Source organism: Muntiacus reevesi, chromosome X (genome assembly GCF_963930625.1).
Source record: "Muntiacus reevesi chromosome X, mMunRee1.1, whole genome shotgun sequence".
In the NCBI taxonomy this organism is placed as follows: domain Eukaryota; kingdom Metazoa; phylum Chordata; class Mammalia; order Artiodactyla; family Cervidae; genus Muntiacus; species Muntiacus reevesi.
The window spans coordinates 132,297,437-132,318,474 of NC_089271.1; the positions used below are offsets into that span (position 1 = coordinate 132,297,437).

General features: G+C 35.6%; 1 protein-coding gene across 5 annotated transcripts in view; it reads left to right on the forward strand.

The window, feature by feature from the left end:
• Nucleotides 1-21,038, forward strand: part of KLHL13 (kelch like family member 13) — a 194,836-nt gene that overhangs the window by 149,586 nt on the left and 24,212 nt on the right. For all 5 annotated transcript variants that reach the window (XM_065916156.1, XM_065916153.1, XM_065916155.1 and 2 more), the window contains 2 exons: nucleotides 7,128-7,269; nucleotides 20,227-20,359. In XM_065916156.1, the coding sequence (XP_065772228.1) occupies nucleotides 7,156-7,269; nucleotides 20,227-20,359 (247 nt within the window). In that variant the 5' untranslated portion in view covers nucleotides 7,128-7,155. The remainder of the gene's footprint in view (nucleotides 1-7,127; nucleotides 7,270-20,226; nucleotides 20,360-21,038) is intronic.

The following is a 21,038-nucleotide window of genomic DNA, read 5'->3' on the forward strand; positions in this document are numbered from 1 at the left end:
AGAGTCCATGGGGTTGCAAAGAGTCGGACACGACTTAGCGACTTTCACTTTCTATCTGTATCTTTCATCCAAATATGATGAGAAATTTATATAAACCAAGCTTCCAAACAGTAGAATTTTCTAGCCTAGGTGCATGAGACTTGATATAGTTTAATTGATATATGGATTTTAAAAGATGAAGGAAGACTAAAGTTTTGAAATATAGATAGAGGGAGCAAACATTAAATTGAAAGTGTTTCAAGGACAGGATTGAGATATTCAATGCAAATGCTTTATGGTTTGGATAATTAACTTTCATCCAGTTAGAGTGGAATATCATTTGTCATCCCATTTGTTTAGCCCAATTCCCTCATCTGTGTCACAGTGCTATTTCTGTGATGGCTATTGGATGGCTTTGGAATTCAGAATCTGTTCTTTTAGATGTTCGTATCAGTAATGTCGAGTTCTCCCTAAATTTGATCTGAGTTATATCCTAGGATATGCTCCCTCCCACCCCCAGATGTGTTGGGAGAATGGCATGAAGAGGTTTTTAACATTGGTATGGTTGTTATGGAAGTAGTGGTAAAAGTGGGTAATTTTAGCCTGAACTAATTCAGCCAACAAATTGGTTCCCTGTAACAGAACGATCCTCATGTCTATAAATTAAACATTGGAATGTCCATCTTGAGGCTTCATGGCCTATACTCTCTGCTCTTTGTTTTTTAGGCTTGGTGTGGTGGGAACAATGTGGGCTGTGGAATCAGATTCAAGTTCAAATCATAGTTACCAGATTCATCGTGAGGCCTTAAACTCACTGAGCTTCAGTTTCCTGTCTTTAAAATGGGATTGTTACGAGGATTAAGCGGCACAGAGAACATGTCTGGCACTCTGCCTAGTACACAGCAGGTGCTGAGTAGATGATCTTATTCCTATGTTAAAACTGACATCAGTTATTTATTAATGTGATTTTATTTTAAATGTGACATATATTTGCATATAAAGAAGCTTCTTTACTTTGGAGAATCGCTTTAGAGTCTGACACTATCACCTTGAACTTTTTCTCTTCTTTTGTGGGCTCTGGTATTGCTACAGCAGAAAAGAAAGCCTTGGAAAGTTTAGCAGCTATTTTATATCATCTATGCTAAAGATTTCCGTTAGCAGATTTATTGCAATCTGACAATAATGTACTTATGTCATTAAAAGATACAAATAACAAAAGCTTCATCTTTCTTGGCTTCTTTGAGGCAGGCACCTTCTTAAGAAGATACATTCTCCATGTTTCTGAAATAGTGATTAATTTACACTTTCTTAAGAGGAATTGCTATGATGTTTATAACTTCCTTGTGCAGTGGTACCATAAATGATCATTTTAGTTGGGACATATATTTAAATATTTTAGGTTTTAAAGGGTTTTTCTTTTAAAGAAAATACCAAGTTTATTATATATATATTAACTTACTTCATGAATTGGAACATTTCTTTCTGATTTTTAAAAGTACTTTCTTTTTTTTCTTAATGTCATTAAGTTGAGTGCGTGTGTGTGTGTGCATGCATATGATTCAGGTTTTGATGGGGTGGTGAAGGAGAGTTCTAAATTTTTGAGGTAGGAAGCTTATTAATATCTTTAGAATTCAATACAGAATGCATGTTTTGAATATATAGAAAAATCAATGGGAAATGACTAATACCATCTTAAGTTTTTAATTTATTTCTCATGGGGGAAGGAAATACCTTGACGGATTTAGCACTCAAATTCAAATGAGTGTGAGAACAGGTGGCTGAATTTTTCCCCCACCTGCCAATGCAACTTTATCACAAGAAATGTTTCATTTAGCAAATGCTGCTGCTAGCAGACACTTCTCTGTTTCAGAGCAGAAAAACAAATGGCGGGGGAGTTCTTCTTTGAAGAAAGCCTTTTTCTTGATTTTCTTTTTAAATTGTGAGTGTGAGAAATATGTATTTTATTTTTCTGGGGGACGGGTGGTGGAAAGCATGAGTCAGTGCCTGATTAACCAACCTGACTTGTTGTGTTGTTACACCATTCATGCCTTTTATTTTTGTTTTGTTATTGTTGCTTTACTTGCACACCAACCCAATGGCACTGACTTTCAATTATAATGGTATTATTACTCTGGGAAATTCCAGTATTTGAATAATACTTTTGACACCAACTCAGAAACCCCTGTTCTTTTGTTATAGTGTTATTACATTATTAGAATTACATACATTGTTAGGCTTAATCGCTTTGCAATGTAATAGTCACAAGCAGTAAGAAGTACTGTGAAACTGATTGGGAACTAAAGAGAGAAAAGCATTGATATACTTCTACGTTTCTAGTTTTTTTTCTGATTCACTTATTTTTTTCCCTCAGAAATAAAAACAAGTAAAGGAACAACTTGACACCTGTTCTGATGGTCTTACATATATCCTATCAGCATGTTTTATTGAAATTGATGAGTGTTCTAAGACTATTTGAGGCTTTGGAGTCAAATGATGCAATTATGAGATACTCTTCCCGTCCCCATATGGCATACCAACAAACCTGACTGCTTAGAATTCTAAGTACACGGTTCTTCACAGAACATCTACCAGACTATTAGCTCTACAGAGCTATTCATTGCTGAAACATATTTGAACCAGATTGACAGACCACTCTTTCTCTAGCCCACCTACTAGTAATACACAGTCCTTCACTGACATGGTGTTCAGTGTAAAAAGAAAAAGAATTTGTACATTTGATGATTTTTAAATTTTCATTAAAAAATCCATTGAATAAATAGTGCCAGGCAGATGGCAAGGGCTTAATACATGTTTGCACTAGCAGTTTTGAGAATATATCTTCTCTACTCTTTAAGTGTAGAGGTTTGCTTTAATTTGCATATTCTGGAATACTAATGAGGTTGGAGTTGAGCATTTTCTATCTGTTAATTATTTGTACTTATATATTTATGAATTGTGTCCTTATATCATTTACACCTGTTTCCCTTGGGGTCATTTTTTAAAATATGGACGGCTTTGAGACAGCATTGCAATGTTAGTGTCACCCTGCCAATGTGTGACAATTGCTTAGATTGTCTATTTCCTTTGTCTTCAAATAACAGTATAAAAAATGCCATAGGCTGTGTATGTTTGGTTTGACCACCTTTGTAATGCTTTTAATAAGATGATCAAACAGTGCTTCTTTCTCTACCTAATGCTCTTCAAAAAAGTAATTGTTCCCTTTGAGCAAGTACAGTTGACTGATTTAAGCACACTTTGTGGAAGATTGCTTTTGTGCTCTGTGGTTGGTCATTGTTTAGGAAGTAAGATGTGTCCAGTGGTGGTGGGGTGGATGGGAAAGGTGTGGTAGTAATGTATAGATGTTATAAGAAAAAGATTGAACTTTTCAAAAGAAAATTGATGAACACAATCTTACCCATGAATAATTGAACAATTTTGATGAAATGGGACTATTTGGACTGAGTTAGCTTAATTCTAAATTGGCATGTAAAAGTGAATCCAAATACCAATTGTTTTCTTTCTCCCCAAATAACATTTATTTTAAGCAGAGTTAGGAATGATTCTTATATGAGTTTGCAAAGAACAAAATCCTGTGTGCATGCTAAGTCGCTTCAGTTGTGTCCGACTCTTTGTGACCCTATGGACTATAGCCCTCTAGGCTCCTCTATCCATGGGAAGAGGCAAGAATACAGGATGGGTTGCCACACCCTCCTCCAGGGGATCTTCTGGACCCAGGGATCAAGCCAGCGTCTCTTATGTCTCCTTACGTCTCTTACGTCTCCTGCATTGGCAGGAAGGTTCTTTACCACTAGCGCCACCTAGGAAGCGTAATTGTCTTATTCACTTTAAAACTGTTACCTACTTACCTCCCATAAACAGTTGATTTTTCAGATTGATAGACTGGAGGAGAGCAGAGATATTCTGTTATGAGGTAGTCTTAGAAGAGATAGTGGTAATTAATAATTCTACTGTGTTTCTGACTGCTAGCATTACCTCATGGAGTTAACTCTCAGACTGAGAAGTTTTTTAGAACATGAAATTTCTTTAGAAAAATTGTCCTGAGGAGGTTATGTCTCTCTATCAGGGTTTCTCAATCTTGGCCTTCTTGAAATTTTTGCCTGAGTACAGCTCTGATGTGGAGACCTTTCTTGTGTGATGTAGGATGTTTCATGTGTCCCACTAGATGAGAGGAGCAACCCCCGCCTCCACCTAGCGACCATGTAAAATGTGCCCAGACACGGCCAAGCATGGGCGTGGGCTGGTGGGAGGCAAAAATCCCCTTGATTCCCCTCCCTCCACTGAGGGCCACTAGTCCTTGTTTCGCTTCTAACCAATATAACTTGAAAAAAAAATAAGATTAAAAAATGTTATTTGTCCTTGGAATTACTCAGATAATCATTCCTTTAAGGATAGTTTGATGTAATTGTGGCTTGGGGTTTGCAGAGGTTTCACCTCCTTGCAATGTTGAAGAACAATGCGCTTCACATCCAGTCAATAAACTTAATGAAAAGGAGATAGAAGAGAGTATTGAATCTGCTGAGGTTGACATGACATGTGGTGTTACTGATGCAGAAATAATAGGGAGTGTTGTGAATGTTAAAAAGTCAAAAGATGTTGATAAAAAGTCGTGAAGAAGATGATTTTAGTAAAGCCTTCTTTAGCTTTTGAAGTAATTAATTAGAAAGCCAGACAAATTATCTTGCCAAGAAAGGGCTGTATTTTCATATTCTGCCTTTCAATTTTAGGAGCAAGAGACCACTGACGTGAAGCAAGTGGTTGTCTGCAGTTTATTCAAAAAAAGCAATTTCCAGGATATGTCATAGGGGCAATGTGGTTTCAGCTTTACTACTGTCCTGTTTACATCTGTGGTTCTATAAAATGATAATTGATGGTCCTTTAAAGGATTGCATGATAAATAAGTGTCTCTGGACTGACCCACAGAAATGATGATATATTAAACCTCTCATGTGCCAGGTTCTGTGTCGGGAATACAGAAACTAATGAAACATTCTGCTTGAATATCCCATTAAAATAATCCTGGATGAATGGATTTTTTCTGGTTAGGGATATTGGTTACCATCAATCTATTTGCCACTTTTCCATTTGATTCTGTAATTATAAATGTCTGTCTGCAAAAACTGGTTAAAAGTATCTGTGAGTATGTGTAGGCTATATATCATGTATATAATTTAATTCTTTTAAAAAGCTATTTCCGAAACTAGTGGAAAGCTATATTCATTTTTTATGCTTATTAAAATATTGTTCAAATTTTCCTCTTGTTTATTAAATATCCATGAGAGTTGAATAAAACATGGTTATATGTTATTAATTCATTTTTTTGTTATACTATGGCTCTAATATGTTTTAGAAGAAGTGACCTCACCCTGAAGGCCAGGATTTTTGCTAATTATTGCAGGATTTAAAGCCATTTGGTTGATGTTGGAATTCAGAAAGCACAAACTTTATTAAAAGCATAGTCTTAAAACTTGTTTTCCTGTTAAAACTGATCAGCGTAGACTATAGGTATGGTAGGGGGAAAGGTGAAATCTTTATGGTATTGGATAGACCTGAGTTAGAGAAACCAGTGCTTCAACCTTCAGAAAGTTAGAAAGAAATAGGAAAAAGACACAGTTCTGGCACTTGAAAATCCATTCTTCCTTCTTCCCTTCCTAATGTCCATTTTAGTAGTCTGTATCATGAATGCACAAACCTGTTCAGAGTCACAGGCTCCCCACTCTTAGGCAGGTGATTCAGAAACAATTAAAGCAATACATACCTAAGTAAACAGAAGTTGCCTAGTGTAAGGAATAATGAAAGGTTGTACATGATGGTCAATTTTTAGTGTAACCTGAGGCCTTATAACTATTGTTTTGCCATTTTCTCTGTGAAACTAAATGACCTGTTGACTACAGGTTCTCTAATGCTTTTTATGGCCCCTGAAAAATTGCCAATGTGATGTATACACTTATTATTTTCATTATTTGTTGGTTTGGAAAGATGGAAAACCACAAAGCTGAAGGAAAGTGAAAGTGAAAGTTGCTCAGTCAGGTCCATCTTTGCAACCCCATGGACTATACAGTCTATGGAATTCTCCAGGCCAGAATATTGGAGCGGGTAGCCTTTCCCTTCTCCAGGGGATCTTCCAAACCCAGGGATCAAACCCAGGTCTCCTGCACTGCAGGTGTATTCTTTACCAACTGAGCTATCAGGGAAGCCCACGCTGAAGGTATTTAGCTAAATAATCCCAAGTGATTATTTGGTGAGAGATACTCCAAGAAAAAGAAATAATTTCATGTGTAAAAATTTGGCTGTACCCTGCAGCTTGTGGGATCTTAGTTCCCAATCAGGGATCGAACCTGGACTCTCAGTAGTGAAAGCACAGAGTCTTAACCACTGGGCCACCAGGGAATTCCCTCATGTGTAAAACTGTTTGTTCAGTTGGTGTAGATTAGAACTACAGTAACACGAGAGGAAGTAATGTATAGTATATCACAGTTAGTCTTTGTTTTTTATTTATGGGATCTTTGAAATTTGGAAACTATGTTTAGATTCAGATCCTGGCCCAGTCACTTTACTAATTTTGTGACCTTAGGTAAGTAATTTTTAACCCTTCTGTAGCTCATTTTCCCTCTCCTTAATAAAAAGGAGATGATAGTAATATTATTGCAGTGGATTGCTTTGAGGATTATATGAGATCATGTGTGTAAAATTCTTGACAAGTATCTGATATACAGTGACTGTTCAATAAATGACATATTATTTTTATTTCTAAAAGTAGATATTGCAAATTAATTTTAACTGCAAATAATACAATTTGATGGTACCTAAACAAAACAATCCCAGAGCAATTACTCTGGCATTGAAAAAGCAAACCCTTTGTAATTATAGTTTTGAGTTAGCTGTTAGGTTGATTTCTCAGTTCTCATTTATCTCTTCTGATCTCAGAATGCTTTTTACGAATATATATCTATTTCTTCTGTGATATAGAATGATATAAGCCTAAAATACAATGCAACAGCATTCACGTGTGTTCCATAGTCAGATGATTGGCACATAATCAGATAAGTGTTTCTTTAAATCATCTCATTATTGTGGATTATATGGCATGTTTTCATTTGGTTTTCCTTCTGATTTAAAAACCTTTTCAGATCTCTAGTGGAAGAGGAAGACCAGCACATGAAATTGTCCCTTGGAAGCAGCGAAATGGGCCTCTCCTCCCATTTGCAGTCTTCCAAGGCAGGAACCACACGCATCTTTACCAGCAATACCCACAGTTCTGTGGTGTTACAGGTAAGTTCACTGTGCCTTTTACATTATTTACACAGTTTCAAAAACCACCCAGGGTTTTTATGGTGTGGGATGTCACTAGTGGGAGACGTTGTGCCTGTGTATGGACAAGGGGTTTATGGGAACCCTGTATACCTTTGCTGTGACCTTAAAACTTAAAATTTTTTAATTTGTAAAAATTATTTTATTTTATTTATTGGCTGTGCTGGGATATATTTATTGGCATGTGGGATCTTAGTTCCCTGACCAGGGATCAAACCTGCACCACTCCCACATTGGAAGTGTGGAATTTTGACCGCTGGACTACCAGGAAGTCTAAAACTGCTCTTAAAAAATAAAGTTTACTAATTAAAAAAAAGTAAACAAACAGAGGAGAAACCTTGAAGGGGGGAAATTGCATGCCTTCCTGATGTTAAAAGATATTCTGAATCCATTGTTTATTTCGTTTGTGTAAGGGAGATTTTGCTCTTGTGCTTTCTTACAGAATGTTGTATCTGGCAAGGTTGGCTTTTCATTTTGTCTTAGGAAGGGTAAATATCACAAAGTCCCCACATTAAATTTTCTAGTTCCTCACTCACAACCTATTTTCCCATCACCTTTATCATAGTTCTTGAGATTGTATTTATTTGGTGTCTCAGCTCACATTGACAATTGTGGATATGGGAGAAGGGTTGAGGGCTTCTGGAGGCAAACACACTGATACATGCAAGAAGTAATAACTGACATCAAAGGAAAGAACATAGAAACAATAGAAAGCCAAAAGAACACCAAAAAGTGTGATATGGAGCTGTTTAACATAGGGATAAGCAGTCCAAGTACTTCTGAGTACTGTGGACACTCCTTGACCTCTGTGGGTGTTGCTGACTTAGAGAATATAGTATAATGCTCGAAGTCCATAAATTTCTTTTAGATATAGTTATATCAATCTTCTCAGCTTACTAAGGTAAGGAAAATAAATCCTTCTAAATATATTGGTAAAAGAAGTCTCCCCAGATCAATTTCATGCATATCGTTGGTCAAGAACCATTATGGTCAAGCAGTATATAGTATAGTATATAGCTTAATGAGAGAAAGAGGCTTGTACTTGCTATGTGGCCAATTAACTTCTCTGGGATTCATTTCTCTTATCTCTAAAATATGACTCTTGGGAAGCAGATTTCTAAATTTTCTTCAAGTTCCCATCTGTGATTCATTGACATCTCATTTTCCCCATGTTTCAGTTTCTAATGGGAGCTGGATTTTATGGTTCCTCATTCATCAACAGAAATGAGAGGGCCAGGAAGGAAAAAAGCTTCCAATCTCCCAGAATCTTAAGTTCTACCTAAATGGTTTAACTGTTGGTTTTACAAGAGTATGGGAGGAGGAAAATGAGGGGTCAAACAGGAAAAACATGAAAGGAAGAGGTTTTTTTGTTACATTAAAGTACTTTCTCTAAAGAAAAAGAGACTCACCCCCTCCACTATACTCCTGCCCTATCCATGACCATAGTCATGGATTAAAGCCCATTTTTGTGGTCCTGCTAATTTTTAAAATTTACTTTAAATCAAATAACGAAAGCCACTCTAGTATAGTCAAAAAGATTTAGAACAGTAATCCTCAGATCTTATTCCATATCAGAATCACAAGGAGGAGGGCTTGTTAAACTGAGTATTGTGCCCCACCCCAGAGTTTTTGAATCAAAAACTCTCGAGGTGGGACCCAGAAATGCGCATTTCTAACAAGTTCCTAGGTGAAGTTTTAAGTAAGCTGAAAGAAGAGAATGCTGAAACATTAGAATCATAAGAATGCTGACACTTGGCTGTGTCACGTTTTAGCTCGGCCTTTGTTGGTCTAGGCTGGTGGTGGGAATGGATATGTGAGAGTAACCCGAGAGTTTGTTCTTTCTTCAACTGATTCTTTCATGTTATATTTTCTGTGGTAGTGTAGTGGTACTATTCTATATTGCTATTGAAAAACATTGTACGCTCCCTTTATTTTATTTTTATTTTTTGTATGCTCTCTTTAAAAGTCTATTAAAAATTGTGTTCTCACTAACTGAGATTTTTAAGTCCAAGTACTAGCAGGGACTTTTTGTTTTGGTATCTAATCTTAGGTGTGTGGTTGTCAAGGGAACAAGCTAGAGAAGTGTTTAATGGGTAAATGTTATCATTGTTTTAAAATTAGTAATCACACAAGCTCCAGCTTCAAAAGGCATTGAAAGTAGCTGTCAGGGGAATAGATCCATGGGGAGAAACTATTTAAGGAAGTCTCACTCTGAAGGATACCCCCCTGCACAACTGTAGTGGCAAGGACATGAGTTTAGGCTAAAAGTAGAATCTAAGTTTTACCACTTACAGCTAGTTGTGTGACTTTGGGAAAGTCTTTGTCCTTTCTGGGTCAGTTTCCTTATCTGTAATGTGGGTAGTAGATGTGAAGATTAAATGCAACAATTTATGGAACAGTAAGGTGCATAATAAATATTCATTTATTTTCCTTCCATTTGAACCAAACAGGGAAGGTGTCAGAGGAAATGTCATTAATCAGAAGTAATGAGTGTGCCAAATAAGGTGCCCATCTGGTTGGCTTGATCTGCTCTAGCAGATTATTTGTCTCCAGTAAATAGGCTCCAGGAAACAAGGCTGTTGAAGAAAGTGCCTGGAAATAATTTTGATACCTAATACACTTGGATTCCTAGAATCTTGAATAAATCCCAGGAGAATTCATGATTCTCATTTGTGTTAACAGTGCAAAATACTTGTACTCAAGTAAGAACCAGGGTTTGCTTAAGTAATAATTGATGAACTCAAGGATTATTTCACTTCCCTCACTCCTTTACTACTGCTACAACTGTGGTTGATTTCTCATGGAAAACTTGCATCCTTTGGCTTCATGCTATTATCTTAGGTTGTTAACATCTTTTAAGCCCCATCCTATGGTGATTCATCAAATCATACCCTTCCTAACACCTTCACTTTTAAAAATAACAGCATTAAGGAGATATTATTCACCTATCATAAAATTCATCCCTTTTAAGTGTATGATTCGATTGGGTTTTAGCATATTCGCAAAGTTTTGCAAATATTTACCACAGTCCTTTGTAGAACATTATTATCTGTATTATCACCCTGTATCCATTAGCTGTCATTCCCCATCTACTCATAATCTCTTTCTTAACCTGTGACAATCATTAGTCTACTATCTACCTCTATAGTTTTGCCTGTTCAGAATATTTCACGTAAATGGAATTATATACTATGTAGTCTTTTGTGACTGGTTTCTTTTACTCAGCATGGTGTTTTCAAGGTTCCCCCACACTGTAGCATGTACCAGTACTTCTTTCCTTTTTACAACTAAATAATATTCCATTCCATGAATATACCACCTTTATAAAAATTCACTCATCCATTTATGGACATTAGGATTGTCTCCACTTTGGGGCTATTGTGAATAATTATGCTATGAACATTCATGTACGAGTGTCTGCATGAACATGTTTTCATTTATCTTTTGTTTATACCTAAGAGTGGAATTGCTGGGTGATATATCATTCTATGATTAATCTTTTGAACAACTGCCAAAGTATTTTTTCAAGTGGCTGTGTTTTGAATTCCTTTTGGCATAGTATGAGGATCCCAATTTTCTCATGTTTTTGCCAACATGTGTTAGCTGTCTTTTTGATTATAGCCGTACTAGAAGGTGTGAAATGGCATCTTATGGTTTTGATTTGTATTTTCCTGAGTGCTAATGATATTGAGCATCTTTTCACTTTTGCACTGGCCATTTGTATATCACCTATGGAGAACTGTCTCTTCAGATCAGTTCTCCATTTGCTAGTTGAGTTATTTATCTTTTTATTATTCAGTGGTAGGAGTTCTTTATATATTCTAGATACAAATCTCCTAGCAGATATATGATTTGCAAGTATTTTCTCCCAGCACCTTCAGTTTTGTGGTCCCTTGTTGGTTTTCCATAACTATTCTGCCAATCTTCAGTTCTTTATCCATTCGACTATGTAATCTTTGCTACTGCTTTACCTTAGTAGAGTTAACGGGACAGATAGACAAGGCAAATTTCTGGAAGACTTCTGATTTTTCATTATTCTCTAAACATATGTTATTCTTTCACACTTAAGTGTCTTTGCACTCATCCCTTCTCCCTGGAATGCCTTAAGTACTTAACATTTTTTGGTCTGGTAAACCCTTATTTATTCATAATAATCCATCTTAAATGGTAAATTGTAAAACTGGAATTCCAGTTTTGGGCTGAACTCACATTCTCCCCACTACAGTTATGCAGTGGGTAATCCTGCAAAGTGAACCATCTGAAAAGTTTCTCCCCATGGATCTGTCCTTTTGACAGCTAATTTCAATGCTGTTTAAAGCTGGAATTTGTGTAACCTAGGCAGAGTTAGTAGTTCCTTCTTTTACCCTCTTAGCCCATCAGTATCACCTACCAGTGAGATCCACAAGATCTAGAATCTAGTTTGTTTTTTCTGTCTGCCTATGATCTAGTACAGGGCACAGGGTAGATGCTTAATAAATGTCAATAAATTATAAGTATTGTTGTTTATTATTAATATTATTATCATCACTGGAAGAGAATACATATAAAGGCCCTAGCCCAGTACCTGACACAGAGGAAGTACTCAATGCTTTTTATTGCTCTTATTGATATTGCTATGGAATAAATGAATTTGGATAACACTTATAAATCACTTTCATATATACTTGCCTCATTAATACTTGAAGCAATTTTGTCAGGTAGAAACCAAGAATTATTATCCCTATTTTATGGATTGGAAAACTGAAGCTCAGGGAGGTTAGAAAGCTTGCCCAAATTCACACCCACTAAGAGACAAAAACTAGGACTTGAACACGGGTTTTCTAAACGTAAACTTGTGTTTTTTCTAATCTTACTCTAAGCTCAGTTCTGTTTTTAAATATAATGTCTTTAAATATTGTTTTCACTGAATATAAGTATAAAAACATGTATTAGAGGTTAGAAGATAATTTGGCATGAATGATACTGTAAAGATTTTGCTCTTAGTAGAAATCACAGAATTACACAGAGTATCTTCATGCCTACCTGCCCTTCTTCGTCTCTGTCAAACTAGGGATGGGGGGTGGGACCGGAGAGAAAAAAGTCAGTATCATTTTGGAAACACCCCTGTTAGAACAAGGAGGCCATAACTAAAGTACCATGTTTCAGCCAGTGGAGTGGCAGTGTATACTAATTGTAGAATAGTTATCTAGGTGGAAACAAATCATTTCTTGATTGTTGACTATGCTTACTCAAGCCTATCAAAAGCTTGAAAATGCCTCTGTCCTCCAGATGTCTAGGCTGCTAATTAGTATTTTCTCATAATAAGATTGGTGCCTATCAGATTGCTCTCCTCTATTTTATCTATTTATTTTCTCATCCAACTCCAGTTGTAAAGTCACTGAAAGATTTGATTGTATCATCTCAAGTTATTATCTGTGTGATAGAATGCTGAAGAAATGGGTTTTCTCAAGAACTTAAATTAACTTGTGCTGTTTTCCAGTGGGCTAACTTCATGAAATACTTACCCTAAATAAAAGCTTGGGTTGCTGGTCATGTCATGTTAATGAACTATACCTTATTTAAAAGTTTTATGATCATAAGATAATCTTTAAAATATATTATTAACATAAGATAGAGACATAATGATTTTAGAATAAGTTATATTTTATAAAAGGAGCACTTAAATAATTCAGATTGTTGAAGTTTTTATTAAAATGATGCTTTTTATTTTTTTATTTAAGTTTCCTGAATGTCACCTAGATTATAGAAAAATGAGTATATAGTTTTTCTTAGGGATAGTTTTTCAGATACTCAGGTTAGGGTACAATAGGTTATCTTGATACTTCCAATTAAGTGTGTATCTTTAGTACATAAGTTGGATGAGAGTCTACCTCCTTTCTTTTCAGACCACTTTAGTATATTATTATCTTGAGTTTTCAAATGTGTTTCTTTGTTGTTTGTTATTTAGCATGTTTTAAGTGATAGAGAGGACTAGCACATACCAACTGAGAGTTAAATATGCTCAAGTACATAATTTCAATTTCTGATTGTTTGTTGCTGATATATAAAAATACTGTTTGTTACTGATTATTCATCTTCTGTCTTGAGACCTTGAAAAACTGACTTAATAGTTCTAGAAGCTGTTTTTGTGGATTCTGTAGAATTTTCTACATAGATAACCATTTTGCCTGTAAATATAGTTTTTTTCTTCCTTTTCAGTCTAATGCCTCTTATTTCTTTTACTTGCCTTATTGTACTGGGTAGAAACTCCAGAAAAATGTTGAATAGAAGTGGTTAGAGTGTATGTTCTTGCTTTGTCCTAATAGTAGGGAGGCATGCAGTCATTCTTTCACCATTAAGTGTTATGTTAGGTATAGGTTTGAGGAAGTTTCTTTCTGTTCCTAGTCTGTTGAGAGTTCTGTTTTTTTTTCAAATCATAAATTGATATTGGATTTTGTCAAATGCTTTTTTGCACCTACTGAGATGGTCTTATCATTTTTCTTTTTTAGTCTACTAATAATATGAATTAAATTAATTGATTTTTGCATGCTAAAGCAACCATGCCTTATAGGAATAAACCCCACTGGTCATAATGTATTATCCTTTTATATATATTATTAAATTTGATTTGCCAGAATTTTAGGAATTTTTGCATCTGTGGTCATGAGAAATTTTTGTCGTGGTTTTCTTTGATTGTCTTTGGTTTTGGTAGGGTAATGCTGGCCTTGTAGAATGAATCAGGACATATTCCTTCTTAATTTTCTGGATCTGTTTTTGTAAAATTGGTGTTATTTCTTTCTTAAGTGTAAAGTATAATTTACCAGTGAAAATTATATATATGTACATATATATATATATATATGGCTACTCAGTTTATCTGAGTACTTAGAGAAATAATGAAAAATAAGGCTGAACAGTTGAGTTGGGGCCAGATTAATCTTTAAAGTCTTATATAATGATATAGTGCAGTGATAGAAACCCATTAGCAATTTTTAAACTCCAAGAAGTGTTATATAATGAGAACAAAGTTTAATTAATCTGTTCCTTTTCTGTCCTCTGAATGAAATGAGTAACATCTCATAAAAACATGACTATGGTGTTGCTTTGATCAAATATATTGCATTTACTTAAAGAGTGGAGTAAACGTATTCCTCAACCTTCCCTTCTTTTAGTTCCTTAATCTTTGTTCATAAAACATATTTAATGTTAATAATTTTTATTGCTCTCCTCAGGATACATTTCCTTTTTATTCCCCTTCCTTTTCCAAATTATACTGATCAAAGCTAGATAGACTATGCTGGTAAGTTATTTCCAATGCAGAATTTACTGTAGAGATTTGGTTATCAGATTATTTTTTTTAATACCTGAGAGTATCAATCTAGCTTTTTTCCCATAGTAGCATTATATTTAATTTGAAAGCTGTTGACATTCAAGCAACTTTTGGTATACATTATTAGTAACTCATCAGATTTCTATAGTATAGCTGTATTATAAATGTCAACACATACCCTCCTCTGTTTTAATGTGACCATTTAAAAACACCCCAATGTTCATCGCAGCACCATTTATAATAGCCAGGACATGGAAGCAACCTAGATGCCCATCAGCAGACGAATGGATAAGGAAGCTGTGGTACAAATACACCATGGAATATTACTCAGCCATTAAAAAGAATTCATTTGAATCAGTTCTAATGAGATGGATGAAACTGGAGCCCATTATACAGAGTGAAGTAAGCCAGAAAGATAAAGACCAATGCAGTATACTAACGCATATATATGGAATTTAAAAAGATGGTAACGATAACCCTATATGCAAAACAGAAAAAAAGACACAGATGTACAGAACAGACTTTTAGACTCTGTGGGAGAAGGCGAGGGTGGGATGTTCTGAGATAATAGCATTGAAACAAGTATACTATCAAGGGTGAAACAGATCACCAGCCCAGGTTGGATGCATGAGACAAATGCTCGGGGCTGGTGCACTGGGAAGACCCAGAGGGATGGGATGGAGAGGGAGGCGGGAGGGGGGATCGGGATGGGGAACACATGTAAATCCATGGCTGATTCATGTCAATGTATGGCAAAAAACACTACAATATTGTAAAGTAATTAGCCTCCAACTAATAAAAATAAATGGAAAAAAAATAAAAAATAAAAACTTATCAAACTCATTTAAAAATTTCAGTCCTTTAGGGTATGTATTTCCCTCTGTTTAATAGTATTTGAAGTTTTGATACATTAGGTAAATTTACTGCAGAGAAGAAAAGAACCCTTTATAATATATATTCATTGTGTTTATATATTTACATTCTGATTGTTTAAATTTCTTTTTTACTTGGGCTATAATTGCTTTACAATGTTGTGCTAGTTTCTACTGTACATCGAAGTGAATCAGTTATATGTAAACAGATATCCTCCCACCTTGAGCCTCCCTCCCATCATCCCACCTCTCTGAGTCATCACAGAGCCCGAAGTTGAGCTCCCTGTGCTATGTAGTAGCTTCCCACTAGCTATCTGTTTTACACATGGTAGCGCATATATGTCGGTGCGACTATCTCAGTTCATCCCACCCTTTCCTCTCCACCCACACCATGTCCAAAAGTCCAGAAAGAAACCTTTTTTTAAAAAGGACCTTTTTTTAATGCCTATTTTTTTCCCAAAAGAATGTGAAGAAGAGATTTTTAAAAAGAAGATATGAGGACGTTTATAGAAGAGGGAAAGAGGAATAAATAGAGAACAGGCCACAATGCCCTCATAAATAGAACCCAAGGCCCAGAAAAAATAGGAAAATATAGAACTAAAGGATTAAGCTAGAAAGAAGTTGAGTTTAAAGCAGTGGAAATAGTTTAAAGCAGTAGAAATAGTTTAAAGACACTCTGAAAGACTAATTGGAAATTTTAAGCAATTTTGTATAAAACAGACCTGTATCTGTGTATCATGGACTACTATCATGTGAAAATAGGCAAAAATGTTTATAGAATTATGGCTAGAGGAATAAGTACAGATTTTGTGGGAGAAAGTGATTTTATAATAAAAGGACAGATTTTAAGTATGCAAGGTATCTTCATGAATCTACATGAGTGAAAGTAAAAGTAGATATATAGAAGGCAGATGAGAATTGTGAAAGCAAATGATCCCCCCTTCTTTTAAGTGTACATTCTTCACAAGATTAGAGTATAAAAGTTATTTAGAGAAATGACTGTGTACTTCTATACAACAAAGTATGTTGTAGAGGAACTTTAGTCTTTTTCCCTTTAGATGAAGCTGGGATAATACAGATAACAACTTGCAAACAAGGTATTTAGATCTGTATGAAAACAATCTGAATGGACAGATCTTATCTGGATGAGGATAGCAATAATCCGGAATAAAGTTAGCAAATATGGAATTGGATGGGGGGACTATCTGTGTGTCTGAAAATAAAGGTTATGAAATATGTAGAATGGGAAACTACATGCAGTGAAAACAAATGCAGAAACCTCTCAAAAGCAATTTGCCAAAGGTAGATAAGTTAAACAGAATAGAAAATACTCAGAATCTGATAAAAGTAGTCTAGGAGCCTCAGCTTCCTTTCTTTGGGGCTGCCAGATTGTACTAAGAATAGTTAGAGGATCTTTTTTAAGAATGCAAAGGGAAGCAAAATGATCACATTTGTGAAGAGGGTAAAAGCTCCTGGGGTCTTAGCTAAACTGTCCAGATTTTGAGGATTGAGTGCAAATCTCAGCAAGCAGTTTTAATGGAATATGGACCAAATGAGAAACGACACAGGTAATGGTAAAGGAAACATTAACCATGCCTTTTTTCAAAGGGGGAAAAAAAAGAACAATAAATAGCAGGAAAGGGACTTTCCTGGTGATCCAGAGGCAAAGACTCCGAGCTCCCAATGCAGGGGACCTGGGTTCAATCCTAGGTTGGGGAACTAAGATCCCACATGGCGCAACGAAGAGTTACCATGCCCCAACCAGGACTGAAGATCCTGTATGCTGCATTGAAGACCTGGCACAGTCAAATAAATAAATATATTTTCTACAATAGTAGGAAAAAACCTACTGACATTACTCAATTCCCAGTATAAAATATTTGTAGGAATATTTTAAAGGCAGGAGGGCCAGCAAATGAGCCAAGAAGGTTTTTGGATTTTGAGGTGGGGAGGAAAATAACTGATTAGATACAATCATTGCTTTTGACTGAATAAGCTTTTGCCTTTCAAAGATATTATCTACATACATCTTAGAGAAGAAAATTCAAAAGTTATTTCCTGAATAAAAATAAAGGTGACATACTGTATGTAGTCTCATCTAATGGATATCTTGACATCTCTCTTTTTTGACATTGCCCAAGGTATGGTAAATCTCCCAAGATAAAACCATATGCTTTAACTTGCCAGTAGTTATTAAAACTTTAAAAGTATATATTCTTCAGACCAGCAATTCCATTTCTCAAAATATCTCCCACAGATCTACTCATAAGTAAGTATAGGTACAAGGAAGTTTATTGCAGTATCGCTTGTAATAGCAAAAGTTGAGAGACATTTGAGTCTCTCAAGTAAGGAATGGATGAGTAATTGTGGTTGGCCCCACACGCCATGAAATTCTGTGCATCCACTAAAAAGAATAAAGTAGTTTTGTGTGTACTGAGACACAGAGCTGTCCGTGTCATGTGCTCAGGTGAATTTTTAAAATGCATAACAGTACATAGAGTATCCCACTCTTAAAAATCCTGTATGTATACAAGCAAAAGGTAGATCACGTATACCTGTAGAAAGAGACCTGGAAGTATATATATTAAACTGTTATCAGTAGTTACTCTTAGTAAGTAGAAGAGGTGGACTCTTAGTTTTCAGTTTATGTCCTTCTGTATTTTTATCACAACCATATATTTAAATTTTTGAAATCTGAAATTTGTCTGAAGGAGAAAAAAGCCAAGCCCTGGGAACCCAAACTTTTCAGCCTAAACCCTGATTTAGTTCCTGTTCTCTCATCTTAACCTTTACAGTTTACCACAAGTGAGTACTATAGGTACAATTCATTTTATTATTGAGAGTAGGTTCACAAATAAAGTTCTTGGTTTCTAGTTAGCTTGTTACAAAATTCAGGTTCTACATGTTGATTTTTTTTTTTAATACCAAGTGATGACATCTGGGTAAAGTCTGGCTTGTTTGTTCAAGCATTCACTGAACATTTGTGAAGTGCCAACGGTGTGCCAAGCACTGGGGAATTCAGCCATCCTAGTCTTCTACCTGATGGTTCCCTCCTCTTCAGTTGCAGCCCCAGTGGTTGCGTTCAGGACTTTTCATTGCTCATATGCTCACTTATGTTTAAAAGGCGATTCCACTTAAACTTAATTGCAATTTACACACTATATGTGAATTTTCAAAGAGCCACGTTTTACCTTCTGCATGTAAATATTTCCCTAAAATGGACATCTCTTTTTAACCTCTATTTTTCTAAATAACAGGGATGGGAGATGACTTAGCAGTGGAAAATACTGAGGAAGCATTGGGGGAGAATGTTTGCATTTACAATGGAAAAGGGGCATTTGTGAAAGAGTTGATATTTGTGAGCAAAAACATATGTCAATCACTGTTGGAGAGCGAAAAATATGATACATAATCCTGTTCTAAAGTATATGTGTAATGTATAAATATTTTTAGAATTAAAATATTTATATCTTTCTCCAGAGAGAAAGTGGCTGGATCATATTATCTCTTTGAGGTTCTGGTTCTGTAGATTCAAGCATTTTCTTTAGAAAGCCATTTAAAAATTATGATGAGAAGATGTTTAGACTAAGATTTATATTATACATATGTGCAGGATCAATATTTCTGAAACTGCATTCTTCAGTATGTCGTGACTTCTACTTCTTAAATCCGTGAAACACAACTTTAAATACAAGTTTTATGTATGGTCATTAAAATATGAAGGGGATAGACTAATCCTGCTGTTAGTTTTTGTTATATTATATTATTTGAGAGTAATTTGTATGAGTATCTTCATGATTTTTTATAAGAGTACATTTCCATTTTTGAAACTACAGACTCCATCTTGAAAAATATTCATTTTGAGCTTCATTGTTAAATTGTATATTATCTTCTTTTTATGCATTTCACCAGCCTATTATAATCTTACAGTGTTTCATTCTTCCCAGAGTAGACCAAGGGAATAGCTGCCTGCTTATCATTGGTTGGGCTCTTCAAGGGAGTGGGTGGTGGAGCTAATCAACAGGCATTCTTATCAGCAGAGCCCTGTCCCTTGTCTGAACTGTGGGTGTCAGCCTATTAATTCTCCACTAAACTTTAAGCATTTGGGGACAATTATGTCTCATGTTGGAGCTCCCTGGGCACTTTTTTCCAGAGATAATTAAATTTAAAACTTGAAAGATAATTGATCAGGCAGGAGCAAGTATATCAAATACTAGTATCAAATACTGAATATAAGGATGTCTAACACAGTTTCTTGTTTTGTAAGAGGTGGAACAATCTAGTTTACAGAAAGCAACTCCTATTTTGCAGTTAGCACAGATGCTCTGGACCTTTCTTCCTCAAACAAACATAAGCAAGTGAAAACCAAGAATAAAAGAACTATATATTATAGAACATATTATTATGGAAAGGAATGGTAGTGTAACACCCTAATTCTGCACATGGGAAAATGAAAGTGTAGTTTCAAAAACTACATTTCATGGTAGCTTTTTTCAGAATAATAAAAGCCAATGGTTGTATAAATAAGTGAACATATATGCTCTTTTCCTTATTTGTTCTTTATTGTCACACATCAAGTAAGCTGTTGAGTTTTTTTTTCTTCTGAGTCATTATTCTACTGGCTTTATGTTCCAGATATATTCCGCAGACATTGATATGTCAAGAGAATTTTAGCACACAGAAACTTGTGTTCCCATTTTACCTTGATGAGTGGCTCATCTCATGTTCTTCTTGTAGGGATTTGACCAGCTCCGACTTGAAGGATTGCTCTGTGACGTGACCCTGATGCCAGGGGACACAGATGATGCCTTCCCTGTGCACAGAGTCATGATGGCCTCTGCTAGTGATTACTTCAAGGCTATGTTCACAGGTAGCTTGCCTTCTAAACTCTGCCTCCATATTAAAGCAATAAGAAAAATACGTGTTTAAATCTTTTCATTGCTAGAGGAAGATTCAGCGCTTTTGTTCTGTGTCTTTACAAGAAGAGTTTAAAAGGAATAGACACCAGTATACGTGTATGGCATCACTGACTCGATGGACATGAGTTTGAGTAGACTCCGGGAGTTGGTGATGGAGAGGGAGGCCTGGCGTGCTGCGGTTCATGGGGTCGCAAAGAGTCGGACACGACTGAGGGACTGAACTGAACTGAACTGAACTGATGTGTGTTTGTGGGTGGTGCTTTTTTAACTTGGAAAATGGATATACCTTTTTTATACCTCTGTCTACCTTTATTTCATAGCTTTGCTTTTCCAGACACATATCTGAATGGGCCATCAGAGACTAATACAATGTCACTAGTACAATCTCTAATCCATCAAAAGATCTGAAGTGCCAGGAGAACATTTTGGAGGCACTTGCATCGTATACCACCTCCATTAGTATAGAGATATTCCTTTTTAAGTACTCTCTTTTAACTGTAAAATATGCAGAAGCTTGACTCTGATACAAATGCTTACACAGAATAAAATTTTCCCTGATTTTATTGCATCTAATTAGCAGCAGAAGTGAGTTTGACCTTAATTAAATTATCCACCTTCATTTAATTGACT